Source organism: Rhizopus delemar, genomic scaffold (genome assembly GCF_000149305.1).
Source record: "Rhizopus delemar RA 99-880 supercont3.8 genomic scaffold, whole genome shotgun sequence".
Taxonomy (NCBI): domain Eukaryota; kingdom Fungi; phylum Mucoromycota; class Mucoromycetes; order Mucorales; family Rhizopodaceae; genus Rhizopus; species Rhizopus delemar.
The window spans coordinates 1,546,577-1,574,007 of NW_027137834.1; the positions used below are offsets into that span (position 1 = coordinate 1,546,577).

Genomic DNA, 27,431 nt, shown 5'->3' on the forward strand with positions numbered 1-27,431 from the left:
TATTTTCCAGCCTTTATGCACAGCACGTGATATGATTACGGTGTAGTAAAGAGCTGAGAAGCAGTGCTTCATAATGGTTTATGTTGAGTGCTGATTGGAGATTATGCGAAGCAGATTCAGTACGAAATGTGTAAAAGGCGGTTCAAAATGAACAATTTTTTGAGGTAGTGTACAGTGGGTCAAAATACCTCACAAACGTATGATGATTTTTACTTATTTTTGATGTAATTCCATGAGAAATTGGCTCAATCATTTCAAATTTGAAATATAAAGTCATCCATATATACACTACTGTGTACCAAAATTTTAAACTCAGATCATTAGCTGAGATCTATTAGGAGACAGATACTTAACCTCGGTCTATTTGTGAGGTATTTTGACTTTATTAATATCTGGTTGATCCGCCCTTTTCAGCAATGACATCTTGTATTCTTTCTGGCATACTGTCAATATACTTCAAGCATTGATCCTTAGTAAAGGAATTCCACTCTTTTTCCACTCTCTGCCACAGTTCGTGCATGCTTTTTGCTCTATTTTCGTACATACTTAGCTTCAGCTTAAGATGGTGCCATATATGCTCGATTGGATTCAAATCAGGGCTTTGGGATGGCCAGTCATCAATATAACACATGCTGTTATCTTCCATATACTGTTTTGTAGACTTTGATCGGTATTTTGGGTCGTTGTCATGCTGAAAAATGGATGATTTCCAATCTAGGCCATAGTACCGGAGCGTGTCCTTAAGGCTTGTGCCAAGGATTTCTTGGTATACCTCTGAATTCATGATGCCATCATACACCTGACATGCATACCCGGGTCCCTCACTGGTTATACAGCCCCACAACATGATACCACCACCACCATGCTTCACTGTAACTTCAATGTGATGAGGCTGAAGACGGTCTCCTTTACGCTTCCAATAGTATTTACATCCATCCGAGCCCCAAATATTAATTTTGGTTTCATCCGAGAAAATGACACGTCGCCAGTCGTGAATGGTCCAATACTGATGCTTTTTAGCCCAAGCTAATCGAGCTTTCTTGTGCTGTGCAGTGAGTAAAGGCTTCTTCTTTTTTATCTCAGCAAAAATCTCCACAGAATGCAAAGCGTTAATAGCGGATTGGTACGACATAGAATAGCCCAACTCTTCCAACTTCAGGTGGACCTCCTTGGCAGTCCTTAATAAGCCGTTTAGAACCCCTCGCTTGATTAGACGACGAGCGATGTCGCTTACAAGATGCTGTTTGCCATCTTTCTTGCGAATCCGGTTAGGCATCCACTTATTTGCATAGTTGATAACGGTGTTTTGATGCACTCCAAACCGTTTTGCAATAACATCAGTCGATACATCATGCTCTAGTGCTGATTTGATGTCCATTTGAGCTTCGTATGGTAAGGATTTGGGCATTTTTGCAGACAGATGGATGATGCTGTAGATGGAAATTTACTTACGGATTAGCGAAAGAAAGAATAACCAATTCTTTTCCAGAGTTTAAATTTTATGTCCCGGGGTGACTGCGCTATCCGGGAAATATTTAAAACTTGCCGCAACATTGTTTGGAATGACCTATGGCGGAGAAAAAAAATAATTGATGGAAGTCAAAATACCTCACAAATAGACCGCCTCCAGTTCATAGTTACTTATTCGCTCATTTTTCAATTTCCGTCGTCGGAACTTTGTGCAAATATACTCAACGTATTGGACAGCACCTGTGCAAAATTTGAGAAAGATGCAGATATTATTGAGTAATCCAGAAGACTACAACCTCAAAAAGTGCTGAGGTTTGTGAGGTATTTTGACCCACTGTATAGCCCAAAGTGCTATATACGATAAACAGCCCACACAATTTATACCGTACTACCTCGGACGCTAAATCACATTATTATATTCTAAGACGTAGTTTGTATTGAGTGGGCTCTCTCTCTCGTCCTTACTCAATAAAGAGGTTCAAGAGACTCATCGATTTTTCGACTTATTTTATTACTTTTATTAATCGAGAGAAATAACACGCCTATTCCACAACTACGCTTCGTGATTCTATGAAGTACTACAATTTCGACTGGTCCAACATTTACTTTTAGCATGACAATGACCCAAAGCACAAGGAATAATTTACAATGGCCTAGTTATGTAGTAACCAAGAGAGCTATCACTACGGCGCAAAAAATCTCCGCATAATGCTAGTTTCATCCATCTATCAGCAAAATAAAAACGCTAAAAATGTCGAATTTAGCGAAATTTTGTTGCCTCTGTAGGCAATATTAACACGAGAACTAGCATATTAATGCTTGGTCTAGCATAATTAAGGCCGAGGAGTTTGAAAACAAATTCAATATAAGCTCTCAAACACTTTCACACAACAATGTAATTGGATGAGGCAGACTTTAGTCGTTCTGTACATCATCAGAGTATGGCTATGTTTAAGCATGTATATCCAGTAAAATGGGCAGGTTTATTATTGTATAGGGTAGTATAAATGGACAAATTTAAATGATTTAATAATGCGATGCTTTATTTATTTGATTATATATTCAATAGTGTACATTTTTCATTTAATATGCACTTGAATAAAAAAAAAGTAATAAAAAAAAGTAATAAAAAAAAGTAGTACAAAAAAGTAGTACAAAAAAGTAGTACAAAAAAGTAATAGAAAAAAGTAATAGAAAAAAGTAATAAAAGAAAAGGAAGTAATAAAAAAAAAAGGAACAGTAAAAGAAAAGGAATAAAGAATGAACAGAAATAATACATAAGTCATTACTTACCTGACCTCGACATCCCATTCAATGCAATTCGTTTAGCAGTTTTAATTACATTCAACAACCTTCATTGCAATCTACATTCAACAGGATGATTAATATTTAAATATTTGAAATTTGATTACTATTTACCAAATTATTTTTCTTTTTTTTTTATCGTGATGAACAATTGCCTTATACAGCAGCTGTTACTTTTTCTCAAGTCCATGCTCGTATACTCTATAGGGTTTCATAATACTCTATCATCATTGCTGTTATCATTGGTATCATCACAGTCAATTCATACACAATCTTCATTGTAAAATAAAACAAAATATCAAAATCTAATAAATAAAGAACATCAGTTAATAAAAAATAACAAGCAAACAAATTATACCTTTTGTCTTGTTCAAACATACTATCTATACAATATGTTTTTAGTCAAAGTTCGATCTATCTGAAGCCGCATAGAGTATAATTTTACCTAATATGAACAGCATACACGATATGAAACCATACACCAAGCACAGTATACAAAAGCAGAGGATGAGTAGTTGCGACAAACCGGTCTACAGTATGATATGATACTGATTATACATCTAGGTTGCACACTATAAAGAGAGTCAGTAAGAGGTCAATGTAAGAAACGGAAAGAAATACAAATAATGATATAAAGAAGAGCAAGGGTTATTGCATGTTGTAATATAACCATAACCAAGTTTTTTTTTTTAATTAGTGAACCATTCGTTAGAAACATCTTGACTAAAGCACTCACAATATTTAAAGTAAAAGAATACTAGAACTTACTATAAGCAAAGATAAAAAGGAATAGTTAAAAAGAATAAAACATTCAACAACTTTATACCCATGCAACAAAATAATTGTTTTTCTTTTGCTTGTAATGTGTTAACTTTTTGAGTTGATTTAGTTTTGGCTATTTTGTTTTCAAGACATGGTGCATATCAGCAATAGTTAAAAGTATCAAAAGCTGTTAACAAAGTAGAGTAATGACAAAAATACAAAGAAAAAAGAAAAAAAAAAAGAGCAATGAAAAAAAAAAAACCTTTAAAATTCATGCAAGCTTATTTCGTTGAGCTAACGTCATAGGACCAATGACATTGAAGAATAGCAACTTATATAAAAAAAAAGTACTAACATTACCATCGTGAAGATCTAGTCATGACAAGACAATCTTAAACGACATTTAACAAATAATAATATAATTTATTTAAACAATAAAAGGAAAAAGAAATAATTATACTCTTCTCTTTTTATTTTGACGACGAGAAGTGGAACGAGTGCCAGAACGGGTACGACGAGAAGAAGCAGGAAGGAGAGAAGAAACAGCAGAAGACGAGAAAGTAGTTGAAGAAGTTGCACTAAGGTTAATAAAATTTAATCGTTATAATGATAGAGTATATTTGTTTTTAAAATTACACATACATGCTAAGTTCATTGCTATATCCTTCTTCTACTTCGTTCGAAGCGCCCAGATCAGGTAGTAGTTCAAAATCAAGGTTTTCCTCAGGATGTGCATCATCTATTTGCTCTGTTACGTAGGTGTTTGGCTCTACTAAGTTACTTGCAGCCTCTGGTTGTTTATTTTTCAACTAATATAAACATAATGGTTAATCAAATGAACGTTTTTGTAGAAAAAGAATACCTTCATGTTGTGGTAATTGTTGTATGACTTTGCTAGCAAAACTTGAGCTCCCCAGCTATTGATACATCTATTTAAAGGGATACTTGCTCGTAAAGCAAGTTCTTCAAGCTCTGTAGATGCTGTATTCTTATAAACAGCTGGAATATCCTTCCATGATAGCTTGTTTTTATCGATATGCGCATCCGCAAGAAGCTTATTGCTTAAGCTCATACAAGTTACTTGGGTGAACCTGTTTAGTTGAGAGTGATACCTTTTGGTTAAGAGGCGTTTATGATCAAGTGTTTCGTCAGAATCCTCTGGATCGTCTACAAGGCCCATTGTTTCTCTTAAAAATGCGTCTATACAGACTGCGTTAGTATGTCGCTCATTACCCAAACTTGCTGGGAATCTTGGAACATCTCTACGAACGCTGTCAAATGTTGGTAGATTTAATAAGGAAGGTTGTGGCTGATAAATAGCTACTGTAATGTATTTTAAGTAAAAAACATCTCAATCAACTTCCTTTTTTTTTATTTTTACCTTGTGAAGCAGGATAGCTTATAGGAGCGATTCGCTCTATCATCAGCTTCAACTCGGTCATTTGTTGCTGAATTTCATTTTTCCAGGCTTCAAATTCACTTCTCATAGCGTTAACAGTTCTGTTATAATTGTGGATTTCATTAACAATTCGATCAACGTTGTAAGGCATAGCAAAAAGATAAAAAGTAAAAAAGTGTTAGTTTGGTAGAACTAAAATACATAGTGATTATACAAACAGCAAGTGTTTATATACTTTTCACATTCATCTAATAACATATGTACCATGTAGTGCCAACTAAATATCAAACGGCATTATGCAAATCTATGCACTTGCTCCTTAATAGTTTGTTCAACTAGACAAGTGGTGTCCACTAGCACATTTTCATTTCTACTGATAACATTGTTTAATGTAAATAATCCGTTTAGTCACTCTTTGATTACCTTTGCAGCAAGGCACATAGTAATGATGATCAATTCAGGAGTATTGTATATGATATCTTTAATTAATTTTTGTATTAAGGAGAAGTTACCTTTTTAGTTTGTAGTATACTTGATAAAAAAGATCACCATTTCCATAACAAACATCGTTTGCAGATATTTTATGCTATAATAAAATATGGGAAAAAAAACATTTACATAATACTTTTAAAAGAAGTAAAACACTATAAAATGTTCTTTTTAAAGTTGTAATCATTACATAGTAGATAAGCGAGACTACAGAATGTAATTTTTTCAAGAGATAAGTGTATATGTTCTAATACCATTTCTTTTATTGTTTTTATACTGACTTTAAACGACTTATTATGAATAATTTTAATTTATTTCTATGTTATATTATGTTTAGGTTACCTTTGTTATTGATCTACATTGTATTGTTTATTACTTGTATTCACGTTAAGAATTTAAGGAATTGGCATTTGTATATATTACTATATCAGATTATACATACTAGTTTTAAGTGACAAACATCAACAGATTTATTATTGATTTTTATTAAAAAAAAAATAAACATAGCAAAATAAAAGAAAAATGAGCTTTATACTTAACTTTAGCCTAGATAACAATTGTCTCTAATACCAACAATTTTATATTAACCTCTGATTTCTCTATAAGTATCTGCGTTTTAGTCTTATATTTTCTATACTAAAGGCTATCTTCTATTTACATATGTACGTTGTAATGTATGAGCCAATGTTTGTTTACGCCCTATATTAATTCCCATGTTTTGTTTTTATTGTTATTTTTCTTTGCTTTTACCTATTACATTCCAAAAATGACAATGGATATGCATTAGATGTACGGATCATCTCTATAATCAGCATTACCCCATACAGAACCATTGGCTAATTCGGTAGATTTAGCCACCTATAGCCAGATAGGCATCCTGAGAAACCATGATTTTCATCTGATTTCTACAATAAATACTTTGTACTCTTATTAATTTTGACTTGAACAATAACACACTGAAAAGTATAAATACCTTTAAATTACTATTGTCTGCTCTTCATCTCTTTTTTTAACCTTTGTCAAAAAATTAACTTTCCAATGTCTCAAGCTACTTCTTATCCTTGTAACCTTTGCAAACGCTTTGTTGGTGTTACCTTTGCTAAGTTGCAGTTACATCAGATACGTGGTGGATGTATGTCACATTTTATCCGAGAACATAGAGCTGGTGAACTGTCACTGCAAAATTCTACTTTAGAAACTACTTCAAATGATGACTATGATAACGATGCTGATACAAATATTGATGTAGACGTTGATGTAGATGTTGGCATGGAAAGCATGTCTAATTTTAGCGTTGGATCTGTTGCTTCGTCACTTGCTGGTAATAAAAAATTAGGAATTAGTGATTGTTTATCATTATTGCGTTTTGCTAATATATCACACTTTCATCGCTCTAGATAATGCAGTGGTTTATGAGTACACTGGATCCAGCTTGCAACTCTCGGCGGTCGAAAAGGCTGCTGTTGAGCTTACTCGATTGGCTGATCAGCACGGTGTTAATCGTCAGTTCAAGAGAGATATGATGAATACTATAAACAAAACGCTATTAAGCAAGATTAGTGACGATGCTCTCAATGGTAGATTAATAAACAATGTAAAATTCCTCATTACCTCTAACATACACTACCTCAAAAAATTGTTCATTTTGAACCGCCTTTTACACATTTCGTACTGAATCTGCTTCGCATAATCCCCAATCAGCGCTCAGCACAAACCATTATGAAACACTGCTTCTCAGCTATTTACTACACTGTAAGCATATCACGTGCTATGCGTAAATGCTGGAAAATATCCAATCAAAAATCAAAATCAAAATGAACAATTTTTTGGGTTTTTGTCGACATTTTTTATTTTATTAGTTAATAATTAATCTCACCGCCCTTTTCTTTTAAAACAAGTTGTAGTCTTTGCGGCATGCTGCATACGAACTGCTCGCAGTATTCCTTTGTAATTTCATTGTACCAAATATCTGCAACCCGTTCAAATAGTTCTTTCATACTTAAGAGTGCAGTTTCATAAGCATACAGCCGGACTTTTAAGTAATCCCATAAATCCTCTATAGGATTTAAGTCAGGTGAATATGCTGTCCAATCCAGTAGCTGCACCTTGTTATATACGAACCATTTTTGTGTTAGTCTAGATGTATGCTTTGGATTGTTATCATGTTGAAATATAATGTCATCCTTTGACATATCGTATTCTTCTAATGAAGAGAGCATATCCTCCGTCATAATATTGCAATACAGCTCTGAATCTAAACCTCCGAGCACTTGAGTGATATATCCAACTCCGTTTGCTGTCAAACAGCTCCAAAGTACAGTGCGTTGCAAAACCCGGACACAAAACTCTTTTCATGGGATAGATCAACGACTATTAGCAGTATTGACGTAATTTAACTACCGTTAGATAGAGAAATTTATTTTATGCTAAACTATGGCCTGAATTGACGTCATACTCTAGTCATTTATAGCATGATTTGCCATAGACTAATATAGCACATTTACGTCAAAGTGGTTATTCATCTTTTATTCATCATTACATCACAGGGGTTACACGTTGTGAAATGAAAGTTACATCATCTTGTAGCCCTAGTCTCAGTCTGTAAGGTGTATATAAATCCACTAAAGTTTCTTACATTTTAAAAATATTTCTCACTATGTAACTTTTCCCACTCTCAATTTTTTAAAATGCCTCGCAGAATTAGCTCTAGTAAGCTTGACAGCGTCAAACTTTGCCTACATAACAACGAAGCCACAGCAACTATTGCTGCAAAAACTGGGGTCTCTGATCGTACTGTACGTCGCTTAAAGGCTACCTTAAAACCAGAGTATATCCGACCTAAGGGCGGAAGGCCAAAATATACTCAGAATCTCCGCACCAATGCCCTTCATTTAAAGCTCAGATCTGGTGCCCTAAAGTCTATTTCTGATATATGTTCTTATTTGAAGTCAATTGGATGTTCGGTGAGCAAATGGCAAGCAAAAAGGTTGATGAACGAACTTGGCTTTAAAGCTACACTCAAGAAAAGCAAGCCATTTTTGAGTGACCAACACCAAAAGAACCGCCTTAAGTGGTGCAAGAAGCATCAAAACTGGACTGTTGATGACTGGAAGAAGGTTATCTTTTCTGACGAAACAAAAATAAACATCTTTGGGCCAGATAGCAACCCTTACACTTGGAAAGAAGATGGGGCAGTAAGCAGACCACACCATGTAAAGCAGACAGTAAGGTACGGAGGTGGATCCCTGATGATGTGGGGTTGCATGACAGCAAAAGGGGTTGGTTATGCTTGTCAAATCTTTGATGGTAATATGAACTCGCAAACCTATACCAATATATTGGGAACCACATAAAAAGATACGCTAGATTACTATGGCTGGAAACATAAGGACGTCATTTTCCAACATGACAATGACCCTAAGCATACCTCCAAGCATACCAAGAGATGGATGAAGCGAAAAGGGATACAATTACTGCAAGACTGGCCAGCACAAAGCCCTGACCTCAACCCTGTAGAGCATCTATAGAGGCACTTGAAGCATAAGCTACGCACTCATGACAACCGTGCTGTCAATGTTGATGAACTATGACAAAGGGTATGCAAAGAATGGGATTCTTTTACATCAGATGATGTAGAACCATACTACAGAAGTATGCCCAAACGTATTAAGGCAGTAATCAAAGCTGGAGGTGGAAGTATCAAATATTAAATAAAAAAAACTTCATCCAAAAAAACATAAATTTCGAAGATAATAGCTCATAAGATCATAACTCAGTCATACATTAATTTCTCCGCTCCAAATTTGAATCATAAGTACTATATACGTGACACTATACCTGTGCGAAATTTCGAATTAAAAGCTCGACTAGACAACGATTTATAGGGATTTGCATGGTCTTTTAATTTTTGTGTCCGGGTTTTGCAACGCACTGTATATGCTTCTTGGCAAACTGAAGGAGCGCCTTTTGGGAAGAATGCGTTAAAGGAAGAGCTGTTGGTTTTCGTCGAAATTGAACTTTGGAGCTTTTAAGAAGGTTTCGCACGGTCTGGCTGCAAATATCCGAACCTAAGCCACTTAAGTCTTTGGCAGCGTGCTCTCCGGTCTTGTACACACCAGCATTGAACCTGCGCAATACAAGGCGCGCGTCGTATATGTTAAGTTTCTTGGGTCGACCTGCTTGCAATACGGAGTGATGGTCTACTTCTTTCGCAATGTTCGAAATAGACCCTTTAGAAACATGTAACACGTTGCTGATAGCATCGTACGACTTTCCTCTTCTTAAAGCAGAAATAATTGCATTTCGTTGGGTTTCTGAAATTTCGCAATTTACCATTACTTGAAATGTCGAGATGGAGCAATGAGAGATTACAATTGGAAAGCAAAAAAAACCAAAATCGACCAGGGCTTGGAATAGCAGAAGTAGTCACGGGTAAAAATTATGATAGCAGCCACGAGTTAGTCCTATGTCATTTGGGAACATAGGCGTAAATTTAGTTCATATTCAAAAAAACTCAAAAAATTGTTCATTTTGATTTTGATTTTTGATTGGATATTTTCCAGCATTTACGCATAGCACGTGATATGCTTACAGTGTAGTAAATAGCTGAGAAGCAGTGTTTCATAATGGTTTGTGCTGAGCGCTGATTGGGGATTATGCGAAGCAGATTCAGTACGAAATGTGTAAAAGGCGGTTCAAAATGAACAATTTTTTGAGGTAGTGTAAATCCAACAGAGCTTGGTGGTATGATGCCTAGTCCCGATACAGTTTCAAGATGGATATGCAGTAGCCATGATGGGTTTCAAAGTTGTTTCTCATTTTGATGTTTGTCCCAATGGCTGCTTCTTGTACCCAAAGGATGATGCAAATATCTTGTTTTGTACTAATGAAAATTGTCAGCTTCCAAGATATAGAAAGCATGAACAAGCTCTTGCCCTTCGACAAGCTGGTGTCAATTTGAATGATGAGTCCTTCCCTTCTTTTGTTGCTGTTCAGCAAATGGTTGTTGTATCTGTTGGTGCTGCATTAGCACAAATGATGCTTGATGAAGACAAGAGAGAATTATTTAAGTACCGTGCCGAACAAGATTGTACACATGAAGATGGAGTGTACAGGGACATCTTTGATGGTAAGGTGTATCAAGACTTTCTTTTCAATCAGCAGCAACTTTTTCAGGATGATAGCGACATTGGGATAGTCTTGTTTGTTGATGGATTCCAACCAAAAGTTCAAACAGGAAGCACATTAACAATCATTCATTGCTTAGTGATGAACATACAGTAGGTCAAAAAACTGCTGCAAGGAATCCATTTTTCTTGGTTTTTGTAGCGCACATCCTGTTACAATGGCACAAACTGCCTCTGTTCCCACATAGTAAATCTTCTACATGTCTTGAGAAATCCGAAAGAGTTTAAGCCCTATTGGATAAGTATTGAAGGAAGTATGAGATGCGCAATTTGAAAATTTGGAAAAACGAAAATTTGAACGGAATGAATTTATTTATTAATATTTAGTTGACCCTCCTTTTTTATTAATAACCTCTTGAATTCTTGCCGGCATGCTATCGATATACCTTTGGCAAAGATCTTTGTCAAAGCCATTCCATACTTTTTCTACTCGTTCCCAAAGCTCATCCGTATTCTTTGCTCTACGTTCGTAACAGCTGAGCTTCAACTTCAATTGATGCCATACGTGTTCTATTGGATTTAAGTCCGGACTCTGAGCTGGCCAATCGCTAATATACCGCACTTGATGATTATCTAACCAGTCTATTGTAGATTTTGCCTTGTGCTTTGGATCATTATCATGCTGAAAGTAAACGTTGGACCAGTTGAAATTGTAGTATTGCATAGTATCACGAAGCGTAGTGTCCAATATATGCTGATAAACATTCGCGTTCATGTTCCCATCGTAAATTTGACAAGCATATCCTGGTCCTTCAGAAGTTATACAGCCCCACATCATCAATTTGCCTGCTCCATGCTTGACTGTAAGTTCTGGATGATGCGGTTGAAGAGGATCATTTGGTCTTTTCCAATAATACTTACAGCCATCAGAGCCCCATACGTTGATCTTGGTTTCATCAGAAAAGACGACTTTTCGCCATTCTTCTACTGTCCAATCCTGATGCTTCTTGGCCCATTCTAATCGATGCTGCATATGAGCTTTTGTCAAAAACGGCTTCTTTTTTTTTATTGAAGAATGGAACTCCATTGATTTCAGTACGTTAATTGCTGACTGGTATGAGATATCGTAGCCAAGTTGAACCAGCTCCCGGTGTACCTCTTTGGCAGTCTTTAAAACCCCTTCAATGACTTTTCTTTTTATTAACCGCTTCGTCACTTTGGAGACTACTGTAGGTCTACCACCTATGCTTTTTGTCCTATTTGGAAACAACCGTCTAGAGTATCTACTGACAGTTGATTCATGTACTCCAATTTCTTTAGCAATATCGTACGTTGATGTGGATCCAGTTAATGCTTGCTTGAGATCGTCTACTTTTCCTTCTGGCAGTCGTTTAGGCATGCGATTGGTAATAAGGTAAAAAAGAGAAATAATTTAAGTAAGGAAATATAAAATTTAAAATAAAGGAATTGTAAGCGCTTTTATATACTGGCAACATTCTAATCATGTCAAGAATGTGAAAAATTATGATAGCAACCGGTTGGGTCGTATTAAAATTCGTCATTTCAAACATATCTGAACAAGTAAAAAATGTCGGATGTTCATAATACTACCTTTAGCGATCTCAAATTCCACCAATAACCATTGCCCATATCCGATAATCGACGAATAAATGCACTTTCCATTGAGGTACAAACAGTCAAAATTTGGGATAGTTTGGTGCAGTACCCATGGAAAACCAGCTGTAAAACCGGAATTTTGCAATTCCTTGCAGCAGTTTTTTGACCTACTGTAAGTCCTTCATACAGGCAAGCCTATTGTTATTAAGCCTAATTCTTAGATGTTAACCATTATTCTATAGGCATACGCGCCATCATATGATTACTCTGGCCATCATACCTGGTCCCTCTAAGCCTGATAATATTATGTCTTTCCTGCGACCAATTGTTGACGAAATCAGAAGTCTTGGAAACAATGGTTTTCGAGTATTAAAAGATAACAATGTAATTTACAAAGGCAAGGTTCACTTGATGGGTGTTATGGGTGAGATTCCTGGTGTTGCAGACTTAATGAATCATGCTGGCCATATGGCATACCATGGTTGTCGTATTTGTGATGTTCGAGGTGTATCAGATGGTGCGAGATACTTTTTACATAACGGCAATATTCGATCAAAAGAAAGCCTAGTACATGGTGATCCTGTAAGTTTTTTTTTTAAAAAAAAAAAGTTATGATTGCTTACAATACATCACAGAGCCATCAAATGGGACAAGTACCAGAGCTGCTCACTTCTCTTTCGACGTTTTGTGGTGTAGAATTTTTTGGAATTGACGAGATGCACTTGATTGGCAGAGGGATTGGACACCTTATTTTCAATATTCTTAACGCCAGTTGCAATGAATCGTACATCATTGAATCAGGTTCATCATACAGCTTCAGACTAAAAAATCCACTTCGAAGAACCAATGGTATGGCTATTGTACAGCACCAGATGGAAGTATGTGCCTCCAAAGTCCCCCCAATATTTGAAGGCTCCTTTCATGTTTCCTTTGGTCGCTACAGAGCTGTAGATTGGCAGAACTTTCTTTGCGTGATCGTACCAAATATCATCTTGCCTTACCTAGTCGAATACGAAGCAAAGAAAGCGTTGATGTGTCTAATAAATGGCTGTAATCTGGCACTCCGTCGAATATTAAAGGAAGAGGATGTGAGAAAAATGGAAAGGTGAATACAAAGTAGCAGAAGTTCGTTATTACATTTTACTTACTAACAGTATTTTATCATTTAACATAGTGATGTGGAAACATGGCACAAATACTTGCGTGATCAAATCAACGTTGGTAATTTGTCAGTCAAAGTTTTCACAGCCAACAACCATTATCTGGGTCATCTTGGGCACATGACCAGACAGCTGGGGCCCATAAAGAATTATAGCTGTAGATCAACGGAGAGAACAATAAAAGAGTTTGCAAATAAGATTAAATCGACCACAAAGCCTGGAGTTAACAGCTCCAACGTTTTGTTGAACACCGTCAACCTACAACAATATGGAATTACCACGTCTCTAGCCAACAACGATCAAGTGAATGCAGATCAAAGCTCTCCTGTATCGTTTGTTTCCCATCCTTCAGGCAACGATCAGTTTCCGCAATTATGGGATCCTGCTGATGAAGCATATTTGTTATCAAATGGAGTAATCACCCCTGATCTGCGCGATCAAAATCTTGTTGTTGTACTTCGATCCTATTACAGGCGACTTTATGGTGATCAAAGCATAATCGATATTGGAACTAATTCTATTTTGTTTGCTGAACGGCTTTGGACCGATTCTATCGTTATTTCTTCCCTGTCATATCGCAAAAAAAAAACATTGACTACAGCAGCTGACAACTTTGTCTTGTTTGAAGCTGGACGATATCGAAGGTAAGTAATTTTATATGGACATTAAATATAACATCAACTAACCTTTTTTTTTTTTAGTTTGAGAAAGTGTTGGTTTGTTGGTGAAGTTTACACATACTTCCAGCATACATATGATGATCAAGTACGCTTTCTTGCAGTTGTAGATGTGATGAAAAATCACAAGCTTGATCAATTTAACATACCAATGGTTGAAAAAGATGTTGAACATAAGCATTTTGCTGTGTTAGATGTGGCAGACATCTTGGAATGTGTTGGGTTACTCCAATATTCAGCAACCAAAAATAAGTTTAAAGTTATATGGCCATATATGCGTTATGATGACAAAGTTGGTGGTAGACATGATGGTATGCTTTCCGATCTTTAATGCCTTTTTCTTCATTTCATTGATGCAATCTTCTTCTTTTATTTTTTATGCTTTTATGCCTACGTCTATGATTTAATAACTTCTTTTTCCACGTTCCTTTTTTTCTAATTACCATCAAAACTTCATTCAAAATATAATTTAATCTTCTCTTATGTATCGCTATATTCATATCAACCACTCTTTGATTATAACCCAAATAAATTCTATTCATATGTTACTATGCTTAAAACTTTTTAGAAGAAACTATTTTTATACCTTTTGTAACTGTAATAAAAAAGAATCGTTTTCAGAGTTGTTAAACAGAGGTTCAGGTTTTGTATCTGTTAACAAGTTGCACTACAAAATGATATGCTGTTTGACACCTTCCATTATCTCTACAGTTTTACGTTGCTGTTACAGGAATTTACAACCTTATATCCAATATACTAATCAAAATAAGATTTTTCATTGAGTACTGAACTTGTATGTTTTTTTTTCCTACCATATAGAGACTTTTTTCTACTAAATATTTCATAAAGCACAGTGCTGAATAAAGAGTAGCTCATATTCTGTAGGTCTACGTTAGACACAATATACAGTAGCTTACAAAATTGTACAAGTGTTTTGCATTTTTTGCTTCCATAGGATTTATCGATACCAAAACGATAAATAAGCAGCAACATGTTCTACATCATTCGAGAGCATAGCTTCTTGTCTTTCTTTTGGTACTATTCAGTCGGCGATAAAGTCATTGTGGATGGAGTTATGACCGCTTACAAATGCCGACTACACGTACAATTTTGGAACCGCTTCAAATATTTCAATATCAGCTCATAATCTTGCTCGCCACACCGTGTAAGCCACCAAAAAGAATTTTTCTTTATTCTTCAAGGCTCAAAGTATCTTTTTCTTTCTTTTTCTGCCGTTTTTCGTACACCTACAGGAACTAACTGCTATATAAAAGTATACCAGCGTCCAATATGCAACCTATCAGTGAAGATCTCCGTAATCGTATCATCAGCTGCTTAAAAAATGGATACTCTATATCAAAAACAGCAAACATAGCTGGAGCAAGCCGTGGAACTGTTCAGAACGTTCGAAAAACAATAAAAAACGAAGTAAACAGCATTAAAACAGGTCGCCCCAAGTTACTCAGCAACAGGGATGATCAGTATTTAGTCCGATTAGTAACAGTTAAAGATCAAGAGAATGCAGTAGAAGCCAGGAACATACTCGAAAATGACTTGCAAAAGGTTGTATCAGCCCAAACAGTGCGAAGATCGTTGCGTAGGTCTGGTTCAACCTCTTTTGTTAAGCCTCAAAAACCATTGCTCAGTGAAGTAAACAGACGAAAGCGATTGGGCTGGGTTCTTAATCACGTTGACTGGACCATGGAAGACTGGAAACGCGTGATTTGGTCTGATGAGACTAAAGTAAATCGTTTTGGATCGGATGGTAAGCTTTATGCATGGAAGCAACCAAATGAGAAGCCTAAAAGAAGGCATGTAAAGCAAACCGTAAAACATGGTGGAGGCTCACTTATGGTTTGGAGCTGTATTAGCTGGTACGGGGTTGGGCATATTGTCGACGTAGGCAAGAATATGGACAAGAGCGTCTATTTATCTGTATTGCAAGATGATTTGGTGAAGTCTATGACTGGCTATTGTGAAGAAAACGACCTTATAATGGCTGATTTTGAATTTATGCAAGATAACGATCCCAAACATAAGTCCAAAATCGTATCTGAATGGTTGTCTAAACAGGATTTTACAACAATGGAGTGTCCTCCACAGTCTCCAGACTTAAATCCAATTGAAAACATGTGGAATACCTTATAAAAACGCTTGTTTAAACAGTATGATTGTCCTCCTGCCTCTATGGATGAACTATGGACTCGTACGTTCGAGACTTGGCATGAAATTATCGAAAAAGAATGTCAAAATTATATTGAAACTATGCCTCAACGATGTATTGACATTATAGAGAATAAGGGTATTTGGATCAACTTCTAATGCACACTTTTAAATAAAAACTTTATTCTAAAACATCGGTTCCAAAATTGTACAAGTGCAGTCGGCATTTGTAAGCGGTCATAACTCCATCCACAATGACTTTATCGCCGACTGAATAGTACCAAAAGAAAGACAAGAAGCTATGCTCTCGAATGATGTAGAACATGTTGCTGCTTATTTATCGTTTTGGTATCGATAAATCCTATGGAAGCAAAAAATGCAAAACACTTGTACAATTTTGTAAGCTACTGTAGATAGCATTTGAAAATGAAATCAAGAGATTATTAATAGAAAAGGAGGACCAACTAAATATCAATAAATACGTTTATTCTGCTAAATTTTTCATTTTTTCAAATTTTCAAATTGCGCGCTCCTTAGTTCCTTCAATACTTATCCAATAGGGCTTAAACTCTTTCAAACTTTTCACGACATGTAGGAAATTTACCATGCGGAAACAGAGGCAGTTTGTACCATTGTAACAGGATGTGTGCTACAAAAACCAAGAAAAATGGACTCCTTGCAGCATTTTTTTGACCTACTGTATAGGCTGTACAAGATAGAAGGTAAACACTGCAAAATCCAGCCTTATTTATACATTTTAAGCTCTGACTAGAAGTAAAAGCGTTGTTTCATTATTGCATTACTTTGTAATGCTGTATTTGTGATGTCAGAAGCGGTAACGATATCATCATTATAGAATGCATTGAGTTGAAAAAATTGTTCGAATGCATATGCTCGACGCAATTTGATCTTATTATATATGGAAGTACTTTCAAACCCCTGGTGTTTTATATGTTATATGTGACAGCTGTCGCTTTTTAATGAGGTATTGTACGTAGCTCTATCGTATCTGACTGCAGAGATACAAAGCAAAACGTATAAAAGTGCAAAACATTCGAACAATTATTCCAACAACTGTATATGATAATATTTTTTTTCTTTTTAGCTTTTCTTATTTTTTTTGACCTTTTTTATTTTTGTGGCTATTATTATTTCTTTGACAATGGTTGTTAAAATAACTGAAGTTATTTTAACCATCCATGTCGGAGTTGTTTTGGGCTTCGTCCAAAAAGAGACCATTCTCACAGTATGATTATTATTTTTTTTGTGCTTTTCTATTTTTGAATTTTTTTGTTTATCTTCAGGGACTGAGGTCCCTTGTAATTTTTCTTCCTTTAATGGCTTGTAAGAGCTTACGGTTTTGAAATAGAATAAAGTTGATAAAAAGAATAAAAAAACAAGGCTTGAGTTAAAGTATTGATAATGGATTCGCTTGTTGTGAGGGACCACCAGATCTAGTTAAGTAGATCGGACTTGTTTGTAGTAATTTAATAAAAGGTTTGAAAGTGTTTACAATGAAGATAATTTGCTTCAAGGGACTTGTCTTGCTTGTGTTTTAGGAGTGTTATACCAAAAGATTCAAGGCTAAATATACTTGATTTATTGGTTATTTATATAAAAAATATAACAAAGAGATGTGAAGTTAAGAGAAGTGAAGTAAAATAGAAATAAAATCTTGTCTATTTTATAGACAAAGAAAAATACGATTTGATCTTTGAAATAAAGTCCAAATATTGAATAAGGTTCAAAAATTTGAATAGATTCAATATAGGAATTCACAAGACACTGTGAAATCTTTATATTTCAGGGTTTAGATAGGATTGAGGTAAGTTATTAATATAATATATTGGGATTTGAATAATGTATTGGATATAATTTGTATCCAAAGAAGTAAAATTGAATAGATGTATGTTTGAGTATAAGTGACCACCAGATCTTATTAAGTTGATCAGACTTGAATTGAATAAAAAGAATAAAGGTAAAGTAACGATAAAATAAAAGAAATTTACAATGAAATATAAGTTTCAAGGGATTATTGGTTCTTCCTATTTATAGAAATAAAATAAAGAGATAATTGGATTCAAAGGATATTTATTGTGATAAAGTAAGGTAATGTAAAATAATAGGTAAGGTAGTAGGATAAGATAATAATAATAATTGAAATATTTATAAAAAGATGCTGATATTTATATGTTTTTGCTTTTTATATTTTTATGCTGTTTTTGGTTTTTCTTTTGTTTTCTTCTTTTTTTTTTTGTTGTCCTTGAATTCCTTTGCCATTAGCATAGCATCGTTTGCTATTGAGATAGCATCTCTCCTATATCCATAGGGTTTTCCTTTTTCGTGTTTCGCGTGTTACATTATTTAATAAAGATAATGTATATTTATACTATTTTACATTTGCTGCGGAGGTAACGTTTATTATGTATTGATATAATGTTGATATTGAAAGAACTGCGGATATACTGCGGTTGACATTGTGATAATTGGATTTTGTAAGGTTTTTATAGTATAAATAGGTTTGTACTGAATAAGTCTTGATATAAGATCAAAGGTTTTAATTCCAAAAAGAGTAATAAATTGAGTATAAGTTCGCTTGTAATAAGTGACCACCAGATCTTGTTAAGTAGATCAAACTGTTTTGAGTAAAGTAAAATAAAAAGATAATATAAAGGGGATTACAATGAAGTGTATATGCTTCAAGGGACTTCTTGTTCTTGATGTTAAGTAAAATAAAAGAAAAATAAAAGAGGTTTACTTTGAATGATATTTATTTGAAATAATCAAAAAGTAAAATGAAGTAAAAACAAAAGTAGAAACAAGGTATGTGAAAACAAAAGTAAGTAGGTAAAGTATAAGAAATATTGAAGTTATTTATATGTTTTTGGTTTTTCTGATTATATGCTGTTTTTGATGATTTTGTGGATATTCTATATTTTTTTGTATTTTTCTGGTGTAATTTTCTTTAATATATTGCTTGTTTGCGGGTTTAGGTTTTTAAGTATGTAAGTTTTGTCGATAGTGACGACCAGATCTTGTTAATAGTAGATCAAACTTGCTAGAATAGGTTAAACTCTTGAGGTTTAGGTATAGCTTTACAATGAAGATTATTGACTTCAAGGGACTTCAGTATTTAAGATAGAACACAGACCAAAGGGTTTCAATTGAACGCTTGATGGATTTATTGTTTTATAAAATAAAGAAAATATAAAAAGAATATAAAATTCAAAAGTAAAGTGAAGTGAAGTCAAGTAAAAATAGGGATAAGATATAAGGGTATTTATATGTTTTTGGTTTTTATAATTTTATGTTGCTTTTGGTTTTCAAGCAAAAGAGTTGATACTCCGTTTTCAAATAGGTTGTTACACAAAAGTTCATTTTTTAACTGGCGTGGTACTAAAAAAACTTGACTGTATACCTTTCACTGGATTTAAACTAATTGGAGAGAGAAAAGTCAAATGCTGCCAAAGTTTGCTGCATTGTGTTACAACATTTATAAGTAGAAGTTCTAAAAAAGGAATATTTGTAACATAATCCAAAAGGAGAATGAAACGTACAAAAGTCGTCACCTGCAGGATTCGAACCTGCGCGTCCAAAGGACAATGGCTTAGCAGGCCACCGCGTTAACCACTCCGCCAAAGTGACATGCTCTTTTGATAGGTGACTGGTAAATCTGGCTAATAAACTCAACTCGGTTCGGAGATATGTTTATGCGAAGCGCTACGGGAAATATGATTGGCTGAATGGTCTATAGTGGAGAACGGGTGTAGTCGACACCAACTGAAGGAGGACCCCTGGGTTGATCAGGTGACCTGCAACTTGCTGGCGGAGCTCAAGTGAATTGATGGCCATATACAGTTGGGGTGCACTTTCCTTTTTTTGTCGGTGAGGTTCTAGGTTTAGCTGGGTGGTTCGATATATATTGGGTGCTTCTTCCGATGACATTCGCTCAGATCATATGTTTTGTTTTCTCTCTTCCGTTTGACGTTTTCTTTTGTCTGATGTTTTATTTTCTTTCCTTATCATCAGTTACCCTCGTCCATGTCCTGATCTGTTTATTTTTTGTTAATGCTACTGATTCTCTGATAATACTTTATGCATTTGCAAAAGTATATAAAGTCTTGTAAATTGTTAGTGAATAAAGGATATTGAAAAAATCAACCTATTTTTTTACTTTAATTTTTATTCTTTCTTTTGAATAATCAAGGTTCCCTTCAATCTTTGTTTATTCACTCGCTCTTATACGTACACTTGCCTTTATCTATTTGGTGTTTCTCTTATTATTCTGGTACCAATTGCTCGAAGTAGGTTTTTTCAGTCGGCCTAGGTTCTCGTTCGAATTGAAGTGAATTAATAGAAAATAAAATAGGCAACTTCAGTGGATATATCTTTATCGTCTTATACAAGTCCTTCAAAAAAGTATATCTTCTCCCTTAGTACATTATCACTTTGTGATATGTGCTACAGTAGGTCAAAAAACTGCTGCAAGGAATTGCAAAATTCAGGTTTTACAGCTGCTTGTCCATGGATACTGCACCAAGCTATCTCAAACTTTGACTGTTTGTACCTCAATAGAAAGTGCGTTTATTCGTCGATTATCGGATATGGGCAATGTTTATTGGTGGAATTTGATACTGCTAAAGGTAGTATTTTAAACATCCGGTATTTTTTTACTTGTTTACATATGTTTGAAATAATGAATTTTAATACAACCCAACCGGTTGCCATCACAATTTTTCTCACTTTTGACGTGATTAGAATGTTATCTGTATTTAAGAGTGCTTACAATTCCTTTATTTTAAATTTTATATTCCCTTGTTTAAATTATTTCTCGTTTTTAGCCTCTCGTCAATTGCATGCATAAATCACTGTCAGAGGAGAAAGTAAACGATCTCAAACAGACATTAACCGGATCCACATCAAAATATGATATTGCTAAGGAGACTGGATTACATGAATCAACTGTTAGTAGATACTTTATAACGTTGTTTTCAAGTAGGACAGTGAGCACAGGTGATAGACCTGCAGTAGTCTCCAAAGTGACGAAGCGGTTAATCAAAAGAAAAGTCATTGAACGGGTTTTAAAGACTTCCAAAGAGGTATACCGGGAGCCTGTTGGATTTGGCTACGATATCTCGTACCAGTCAGAAATTAACGTACTGAAATCAATGGAGTTCCATTTTCTGATAGAAAAAAAGGAGCCATTTCAGACAAAAGTGCATACGTAGCATCAGTTGAAATGGAACAAGGAGCATCAGGATTGGGCAATGGTTGACTGACAACAAATCGTTTACTTTAATGAAACCAAGATCAACGTATAGGGCTTTGATGGTGATAATCACTATCGGAAAAGGCCAAGTGACCTTTTTCAACATCATGACCTGGATTTTGTAATTCAGCATGAAGCTAGCAAATTGATGTCCTGGTGTTGTATAACCTCTGAAGGACCAGAATATGCTTGCTGAATTTACGATGGAAAGTTGTACTCGGGTGTTTACCAGCATATTTTGAACACTACGCTTTGTGGTACTATGAAGTACTACAATTTCGACTGGTCCAACATTTAATTTTAGCATGACAATGACCCAAAGCACAAGGCATAATTTACAATGGCCTAGTTATGTAGTAACCAAGAGAGCTATATTAACGATTGGCCAGCTCAGAGCCCGGACTTAAATTCAATCGAGCACGTATGGCATCCATTGAAGTTGTAGCTCAATTATTACGAACGTAGAGCAAAGAACACAGATGTGCTTTGGGAACGAGTTGATGAAATATGAATTGACTTCGATAAATAACTTTGCCAAAGGCATGTAGATAACATTTTGAGAAGAACTCAAGAGATTATTAATAGAAAAGGAGGTTCAACTAAATATTAATAAATAAATTCATTCCGTTCAAATTTTCGTTTTTCCAAATTTTCAAATTGCGCATCTCATACTTCCTTCAATACTTATCCAATAGGGCTTAAACTCTTTCGGATTTTTCAAGACATGTAGAAGATTTACTATGTGGGAACAGAGGCAGTTTGTGCCATTGTAACAGGATGTGCGCTACAAAAACCAAGAAAAATGGATTCCTTGCAGCAGTTTTTTGACCTACTGTATGTTGGTCAGGACCGCCTCTTTTTCCCAAATGAAACACCGATGGGTCCGGGAGAAGATGACCGGAATAGACTAGGGTATGGACCGGAAGGTTATTTGACCCTGAGTGGTGGTCGTGCTGAGACTGAAATGAGGGTGGAAGTTCAGGGTCCTAAAGAGGGTCCTTATCCTAATGCTTGATCAGTCGCTAATGAAGATGGTAATGGTGGCCTTATGTATTTTTTTGAAGAATAATGGTGGTCCCATTAAATTGTAGATGTATAACGGAGTGGCTAGCAGCCAATGAAAAGTATAAAAGGATGTTTGATTTTTATTGAATAAACGATATACAGTCTTCTTGAAGTGTTAAGTATAAAAATATGAACAAAGAAGAATTAACGAGACCGAACAATAGTTCTAAAGTCGAATACTTTTATTAAAGAAAGATTCCAAGGCTATTTATATTAGTTTGAGCAAGACCTGAGATTAAATGACAAGAGATAGTTACGACCGATATGATTTGACATGTATAAGAAAAATTTTATAAACTGATGTAAATAATCAACTGTTGAGATGAAAGTGAAACTTGGCTGTTCAGGGCAGTTGGTAATTATCAGGATCTATTCTTATTCAAACTCATTTGTAAAGATTTAGCTTATATTGATAAGACTGTTATCTTATTGACATGTCAAAACATGACACTTCTCTTTTCTTTTTATTATATTTCTTTTTACACTTACTTTACGCCTTTAAAGTCAATACTAGTTCTCTTTTTCCTGGTTACTGTTTTAAATTTCAAGCTATTCAAGGTAAAGCATAATCAGGGGAAAAGCATATATCATTTTGGACGAAGACGTATTTTGGTCGGGAGTTGCCTTTGATTCCTTTTTGATTTTTAAAGCTTATTTTGTATTGTTTGCAAAATTGGTAATTAGTTGCTAAAAAAGAGAGTGTATATTTTTCAATTCTTGTTATGAGGATCCAATCTCTAACAACCGCTATTTGTCACAATAATACAGCTTACCGTATGCACCAATCAATATTAAAAAAGTGGTATAAAAAAGACTTCTATGACGAACGTCAAAGGACTTCCTGTACTTGCCCTGTAACCCCACCCCTTTTTTTTTCTTTCACAGCAAAGCTGAGTTGCATAAAAAAGTTTTTCAAGCACTTTATTGGTTACCAAAGTATACAAAAGATACATTAGATATCAGAGACCCGATCGTACTTTACTTTTTGTAAAAGTGAAGTATTTCATAGGTTAAAGCACTGCACCGAAGATATTTCAATTTCCGATCTGTAGTTCATGATACTGAAAATAATTTTACATATACATTTTTAAAATAAACATCTGAATTTTCCTTTTCTCAAATCTTGAAATCTCAAGCTTAAGTATACACATATTGGGTGGTCTTGAACGTACATGGCGCATATTTTCAATATTTTGCGTCAATTTCTTGTTCCAAATCTATTTAATGCAGTTATATGTATTTGATGAAGAATGCCCGCATCTTCGACAAGTATGCTATGTAGTCTTTCAATGTACATTTTGTTGGTCCAAACGCAGCTACAATTACTATACATAACGTAAGCCTGCCGAAAGGGGAGAGAAAACACATGGATTTCTAGTAAAGGTTACTTACCAGTAACTGCAAACATTTCACATGCACCCACATATACATTAGTACCTCATTATATGTACAAAGCACAGAAGTTACTAACTATAGGAGATTATAACGGCGTAAATTAAATATAAGATAATAAATCAATAGTTAAGCATATTTATTAAAATTAGCTATATTTTTGTAGGTACAAAATATTTATTTAAAAGTTCTTAATACACATAGTAACTAAAAGGTCTTTTTCTGCTTTAATATATCCGTACAAGACTTGAGGATGCACATATCCGTTCATGAGGGCTCCCGATGCTTTGCTTTTTACATTATCCACGTATATAATATGGGAGGTATGCAAAGAGCGATTGCAATTAAGGCTTACTTGTTTGTAACACCTTCATTTACGTGCCTCTGTTAGTTGCTTAATATCTTCATGACTTTATAGTTGTTCTAGGTGGTTCATGGCAGGACAAATTTCCATTTAAGAAGCTGAAGTTTTTCCCTTGATGTTTCTATCAATTTCATGAAGCACTTTCTTTTTGTTAAGGATACATAAGATTATAGTCACTTTATTTTAGTAAAAGGAATCGGATATGATCCTGAATAGTATGTTGACATAACTTGGAATCATTTATGACATTATTCCCAGCACAGATCAATAAAAGACTTTGATTAAATTTTTATATTAAGCTTTATTCATATTAACTTCACACAGTCAAATGTATGGCGTGGTTGTAAAATAGTTTATTGATGATATGAGCATGTTGAATAAGGAATGACAATTACTTACCGGATCATCATTAATCATGGAAACATTTGTCCTAACTGAGATATTATTATTAGCCGTAATATCCAATCACGGAACTAGAGGATTTTATATTCATCCGTACCGTCTCCTAAATAGTCCTACATCCAGAGTTATCTGAAACCATCCCAATAGCATAATTGACAATACAAGCTAAGCACAGGGTAGACTAATAATTAGAAATAGTAATCATCTATTCTGTCGAATTGATCATAAATCTGTCCTAATTCTTTATCCGTATCATGTCTATAATTACTCTCACTTTTTACATGTAGAATTTATCATATTCAATCTTAGTTATCTTAACTTAATAAAGAGATACCAAGTTCTAACAGTATTTCTTTATCTTTGTTGTTATACTGCTTTTACCTAAAACCCCCCTATCCTAAACACTTTTTCATCAGGCAAGTGCTGATTGCGTATTATGTCGTCATGAGCGTAATGTTATGTTCAACTTTATATTCAGTTTCATGATCTTCTTGAATTGAAAAGGTCATTGAAACCCAAATCTGAATAAAAACCATCTCTTTCTTTCATATTCAAACATTGCATGTTGTCGTATTTTCCTTATTAAATACTCAAATGTCGTGTGAGATTACTTAAGATCTCCATGTCATATAATTTAAAACTACCTCTATATAACACTACGTGTTATATAGCCATCAGTACTCATAAACAACTTTAGTAATTTACATTGTGCAACTTCGGTTCCTCAATTATTAATTTTATAAACTAAGACGTAGTTTGTATTGAGCGCCTTTAGATACCCAGTAAAACGGGTAGACACAAAAAATGAAATGAGCTGTCACATGGTGGAGATTGAAGTATCTACTTAGAAAAAAATTGCAAAATATGTAAAAATCGTTGTTGGTTGTTGCAAAAAAAAAAAAAAATCATCGTTGAGAACAGAAAAAAATAAAAAGTATTCTAAGATATTTTAAATTTTTTTTTATTTTTGTTTATTAGGGGCAGCATTAGGAGAGTTGGCATTTTCATAGATTGTTTTTAAGCGAAGTAAATTGGTAGTCATTTGATCCAACATTTGTGGATCATTTTTATATTTTTGAAAAAAGACAGACGATTCATTGGTCACTTGAGTAAAGATGTTTAGATAAGTTTCCATAGAAGCATTAGAATTCATAACAGTTTCAGAAGAGGAAGAATTATTAGAAAATAAAGAAGAACGAGCAGCAAAATCGATTAGCTTTACCCGAGACACAAGAAAGATGTGTTTACACAATCCAACTTGGTATGGGCAAGAGCAGGAGGTAAGGCGATTGTTTTCAGCATGAACAGTATAAAAGACATTGGGGGTAGTGAAGGAAGCGCAAAGAAAAGACTAACAATAAGAATGAATCAATAAATAAGACTACAATCACATTTACAAATATACAAAAATTTATTATCATTATCAAGAGTGATCATAGAAATAGCTTCATCAATATCAATACTTTCAGCTTTTTCTTTACGTTCTTTTTCAATTTTAGATAAAAACAAATTCTTGGTACCAAGGTGAACACGTAATGCATCTTGTCTGTAATCATTAATTACAACTTGAGAGAGCAAATAGACGACACGATCAACACGACAATTCTTTCTACGACCAAAATAGCAGGACTTCAACTGATTATGATAACTTTCTATTAAATTGTTTGTATTGAAAGTTCCATCTTTTCTCCAGGGACGTGCCCGTAAACGACGCTTGTTGTGCCAATGAGTTTCGTAGTAATCAGTAAATTCCGGAAAGTCAGCTTTGAATTTGTTATTGAAGTCAATATAAAGTTTGTTATAATCGGCTTCTTCAAGAGAGTACATTAAATCATTTAAAAAAGAACGGACAGAACTACGAGCAGCATTACTTTCAAGAGTTAAACTAGATACTTTGACGTATGATTTAATTTTCTTCTCCTAGGCTCTTCTGATATGCCAATGGCATAAAGACATACGAGCATCGACAAACACTTCAGAAATGGCAGCGATTTCAGTGGCACTACAATCAACCATAATGCGAGTAACAGGAAGGGAACCACCAGAAACGTCTACCAACCATCTTAACCATTGTACAAGAATGGGCTGTCTTTCAGCGTCAGTAATGAAAAATACAACAGGCACACCTTTCTTCGTAACGGGGCTCTTTACCTCAATGGTAAATAAGTAGCATGAATCATTGGAGTTGTTGAAAGAAGTACAGGTTTTATGGGTGGAGTCAATGCACCATTCTTTTGCTTGCTTTAACAATTCAAACTGACAAGGGGAGAACCAAGAAACAAGGAAAGGGCCATCGGGATGTTGTTTAAATAAAGTATAATAATTTTTTCTTTTAAATACGAAATCCAAAGTTGAACACTAAGACTGTCTTGATGGCGCTTGCGAGATAAGAGATTTAAACGTCTACTGATTACATTCTGAACATCATGATAATTGATAAGAAGAGCAGGAGGAAAGCGGTTGTAAATAGGATTAGTTTCAAGAACATCCAATTCATGTTCGCTTAAACGAAGCAAAGCCTTAATAGACTTCCAATCACTAAATTTTTCAACAGCATCTTCTATCCATTTCTTGATTTCAGGAGACAAACGAGATTCAATAGCGTATTCTTGAGGATTAGCAGGGTCATGGTTTTTATGTTTCCAATTATAAACAACTTCAATTTCACCATTGACAAAGAGACTTTATAACTAGCAAGACAACCAACTTTGATGGAGGGAGCAACAGTTCTTTTTCTAGTAATCTTGTTTAGAGTCAAGGATTCAGTATTG

The 27,431-nt window shown here is 34.7% G+C and overlaps 10 protein-coding genes and 1 non-coding gene across 11 annotated transcripts; 6 read left to right on the forward strand and 5 right to left on the reverse strand.

Moving 5' to 3' along the window:
* Positions 1-385: 385 nt before the first annotated feature.
* Positions 386-1,408, reverse strand: RO3G_10780 (uncharacterized protein; the record flags this gene model as incomplete). The annotated part of the gene is made up of 1 exon (XM_067665364.1): positions 386-1,408. One exon carries the CDS (start codon positions 1,406-1,408, stop codon positions 386-388), a length of 1,023 nt encoding a protein of 340 aa, XP_067521465.1.
* Positions 1,409-3,991: 2,583 nt separating this feature from the next.
* Positions 3,992-5,087, reverse strand: RO3G_10781 (uncharacterized protein; the record flags this gene model as incomplete). The annotated part of the gene is made up of 4 exons (XM_067665365.1): positions 3,992-4,115; positions 4,174-4,346; positions 4,400-4,737; positions 4,919-5,087. The coding sequence occupies 4 exons, from the start codon at positions 5,085-5,087 to the stop codon at positions 3,992-3,994; spliced, it is 804 nt and encodes a 267-aa protein (XP_067521466.1).
* Positions 5,088-6,463: 1,376 nt separating this feature from the next.
* Positions 6,464-7,295, forward strand: RO3G_10782 (uncharacterized protein; the record flags this gene model as incomplete). Its single annotated transcript, XM_067665366.1, has 4 exons — positions 6,464-6,746; positions 6,823-7,002; positions 7,164-7,199; positions 7,285-7,295. The coding sequence occupies 4 exons, from the start codon at positions 6,464-6,466 to the stop codon at positions 7,293-7,295; spliced, it is 510 nt and encodes a 169-aa protein (XP_067521467.1).
* Positions 7,296-8,112: 817 nt separating this feature from the next.
* RO3G_10783 (uncharacterized protein) lies at positions 8,113-8,778 on the forward strand (the record flags this gene model as incomplete). The annotated part of the gene is made up of 1 exon (XM_067665367.1): positions 8,113-8,778. One exon carries the CDS (start codon positions 8,113-8,115, stop codon positions 8,776-8,778), a length of 666 nt encoding a protein of 221 aa, XP_067521468.1.
* A 1,438-nt stretch (positions 8,779-10,216) lies between these two features.
* RO3G_10784 (uncharacterized protein) lies at positions 10,217-10,708 on the forward strand (the record flags this gene model as incomplete). The annotated part of the gene is made up of 1 exon (XM_067665368.1): positions 10,217-10,708. One exon carries the CDS (start codon positions 10,217-10,219, stop codon positions 10,706-10,708), a length of 492 nt encoding a protein of 163 aa, XP_067521469.1.
* Positions 10,709-11,072: 364 nt separating this feature from the next.
* On the reverse strand, positions 11,073-11,584 carry RO3G_10785 (uncharacterized protein; the record flags this gene model as incomplete). The annotated part of the gene is made up of 2 exons (XM_067665369.1): positions 11,073-11,121; positions 11,169-11,584. 2 exons carry the CDS (start codon positions 11,582-11,584, stop codon positions 11,073-11,075), a joined length of 465 nt encoding a protein of 154 aa, XP_067521470.1.
* An 842-nt stretch (positions 11,585-12,426) lies between these two features.
* Positions 12,427-14,336, forward strand: RO3G_10786 (uncharacterized protein; the record flags this gene model as incomplete). Its single annotated transcript, XM_067665370.1, has 4 exons — positions 12,427-12,750; positions 12,804-13,273; positions 13,343-13,972; positions 14,030-14,336. 4 exons carry the CDS (start codon positions 12,427-12,429, stop codon positions 14,334-14,336), a joined length of 1,731 nt encoding a protein of 576 aa, XP_067521471.1.
* A 959-nt stretch (positions 14,337-15,295) lies between these two features.
* RO3G_10787 (uncharacterized protein) lies at positions 15,296-16,153 on the forward strand (the record flags this gene model as incomplete). Its single annotated transcript, XM_067665371.1, has 1 exon — positions 15,296-16,153. One exon carries the CDS (start codon positions 15,296-15,298, stop codon positions 16,151-16,153), a length of 858 nt encoding a protein of 285 aa, XP_067521472.1.
* A 3,578-nt stretch (positions 16,154-19,731) lies between these two features.
* On the reverse strand, positions 19,732-19,813 carry RO3G_19130. The gene has a single exon. It is a non-coding gene; the product is annotated as a tRNA-Ser (tRNA).
* A 2,426-nt stretch (positions 19,814-22,239) lies between these two features.
* RO3G_10788 (uncharacterized protein) lies at positions 22,240-22,452 on the forward strand (the record flags this gene model as incomplete). Its single annotated transcript, XM_067665372.1, has 1 exon — positions 22,240-22,452. The coding sequence occupies one exon, from the start codon at positions 22,240-22,242 to the stop codon at positions 22,450-22,452; it is 213 nt and encodes a 70-aa protein (XP_067521473.1).
* A 3,426-nt stretch (positions 22,453-25,878) lies between these two features.
* On the reverse strand, positions 25,879-26,676 carry RO3G_10789 (uncharacterized protein; the record flags this gene model as incomplete). The annotated part of the gene is made up of 3 exons (XM_067665373.1): positions 25,879-26,011; positions 26,066-26,552; positions 26,619-26,676. 3 exons carry the CDS (start codon positions 26,674-26,676, stop codon positions 25,879-25,881), a joined length of 678 nt encoding a protein of 225 aa, XP_067521474.1.
* Positions 26,677-27,431: the final 755 nt, after the last annotated feature.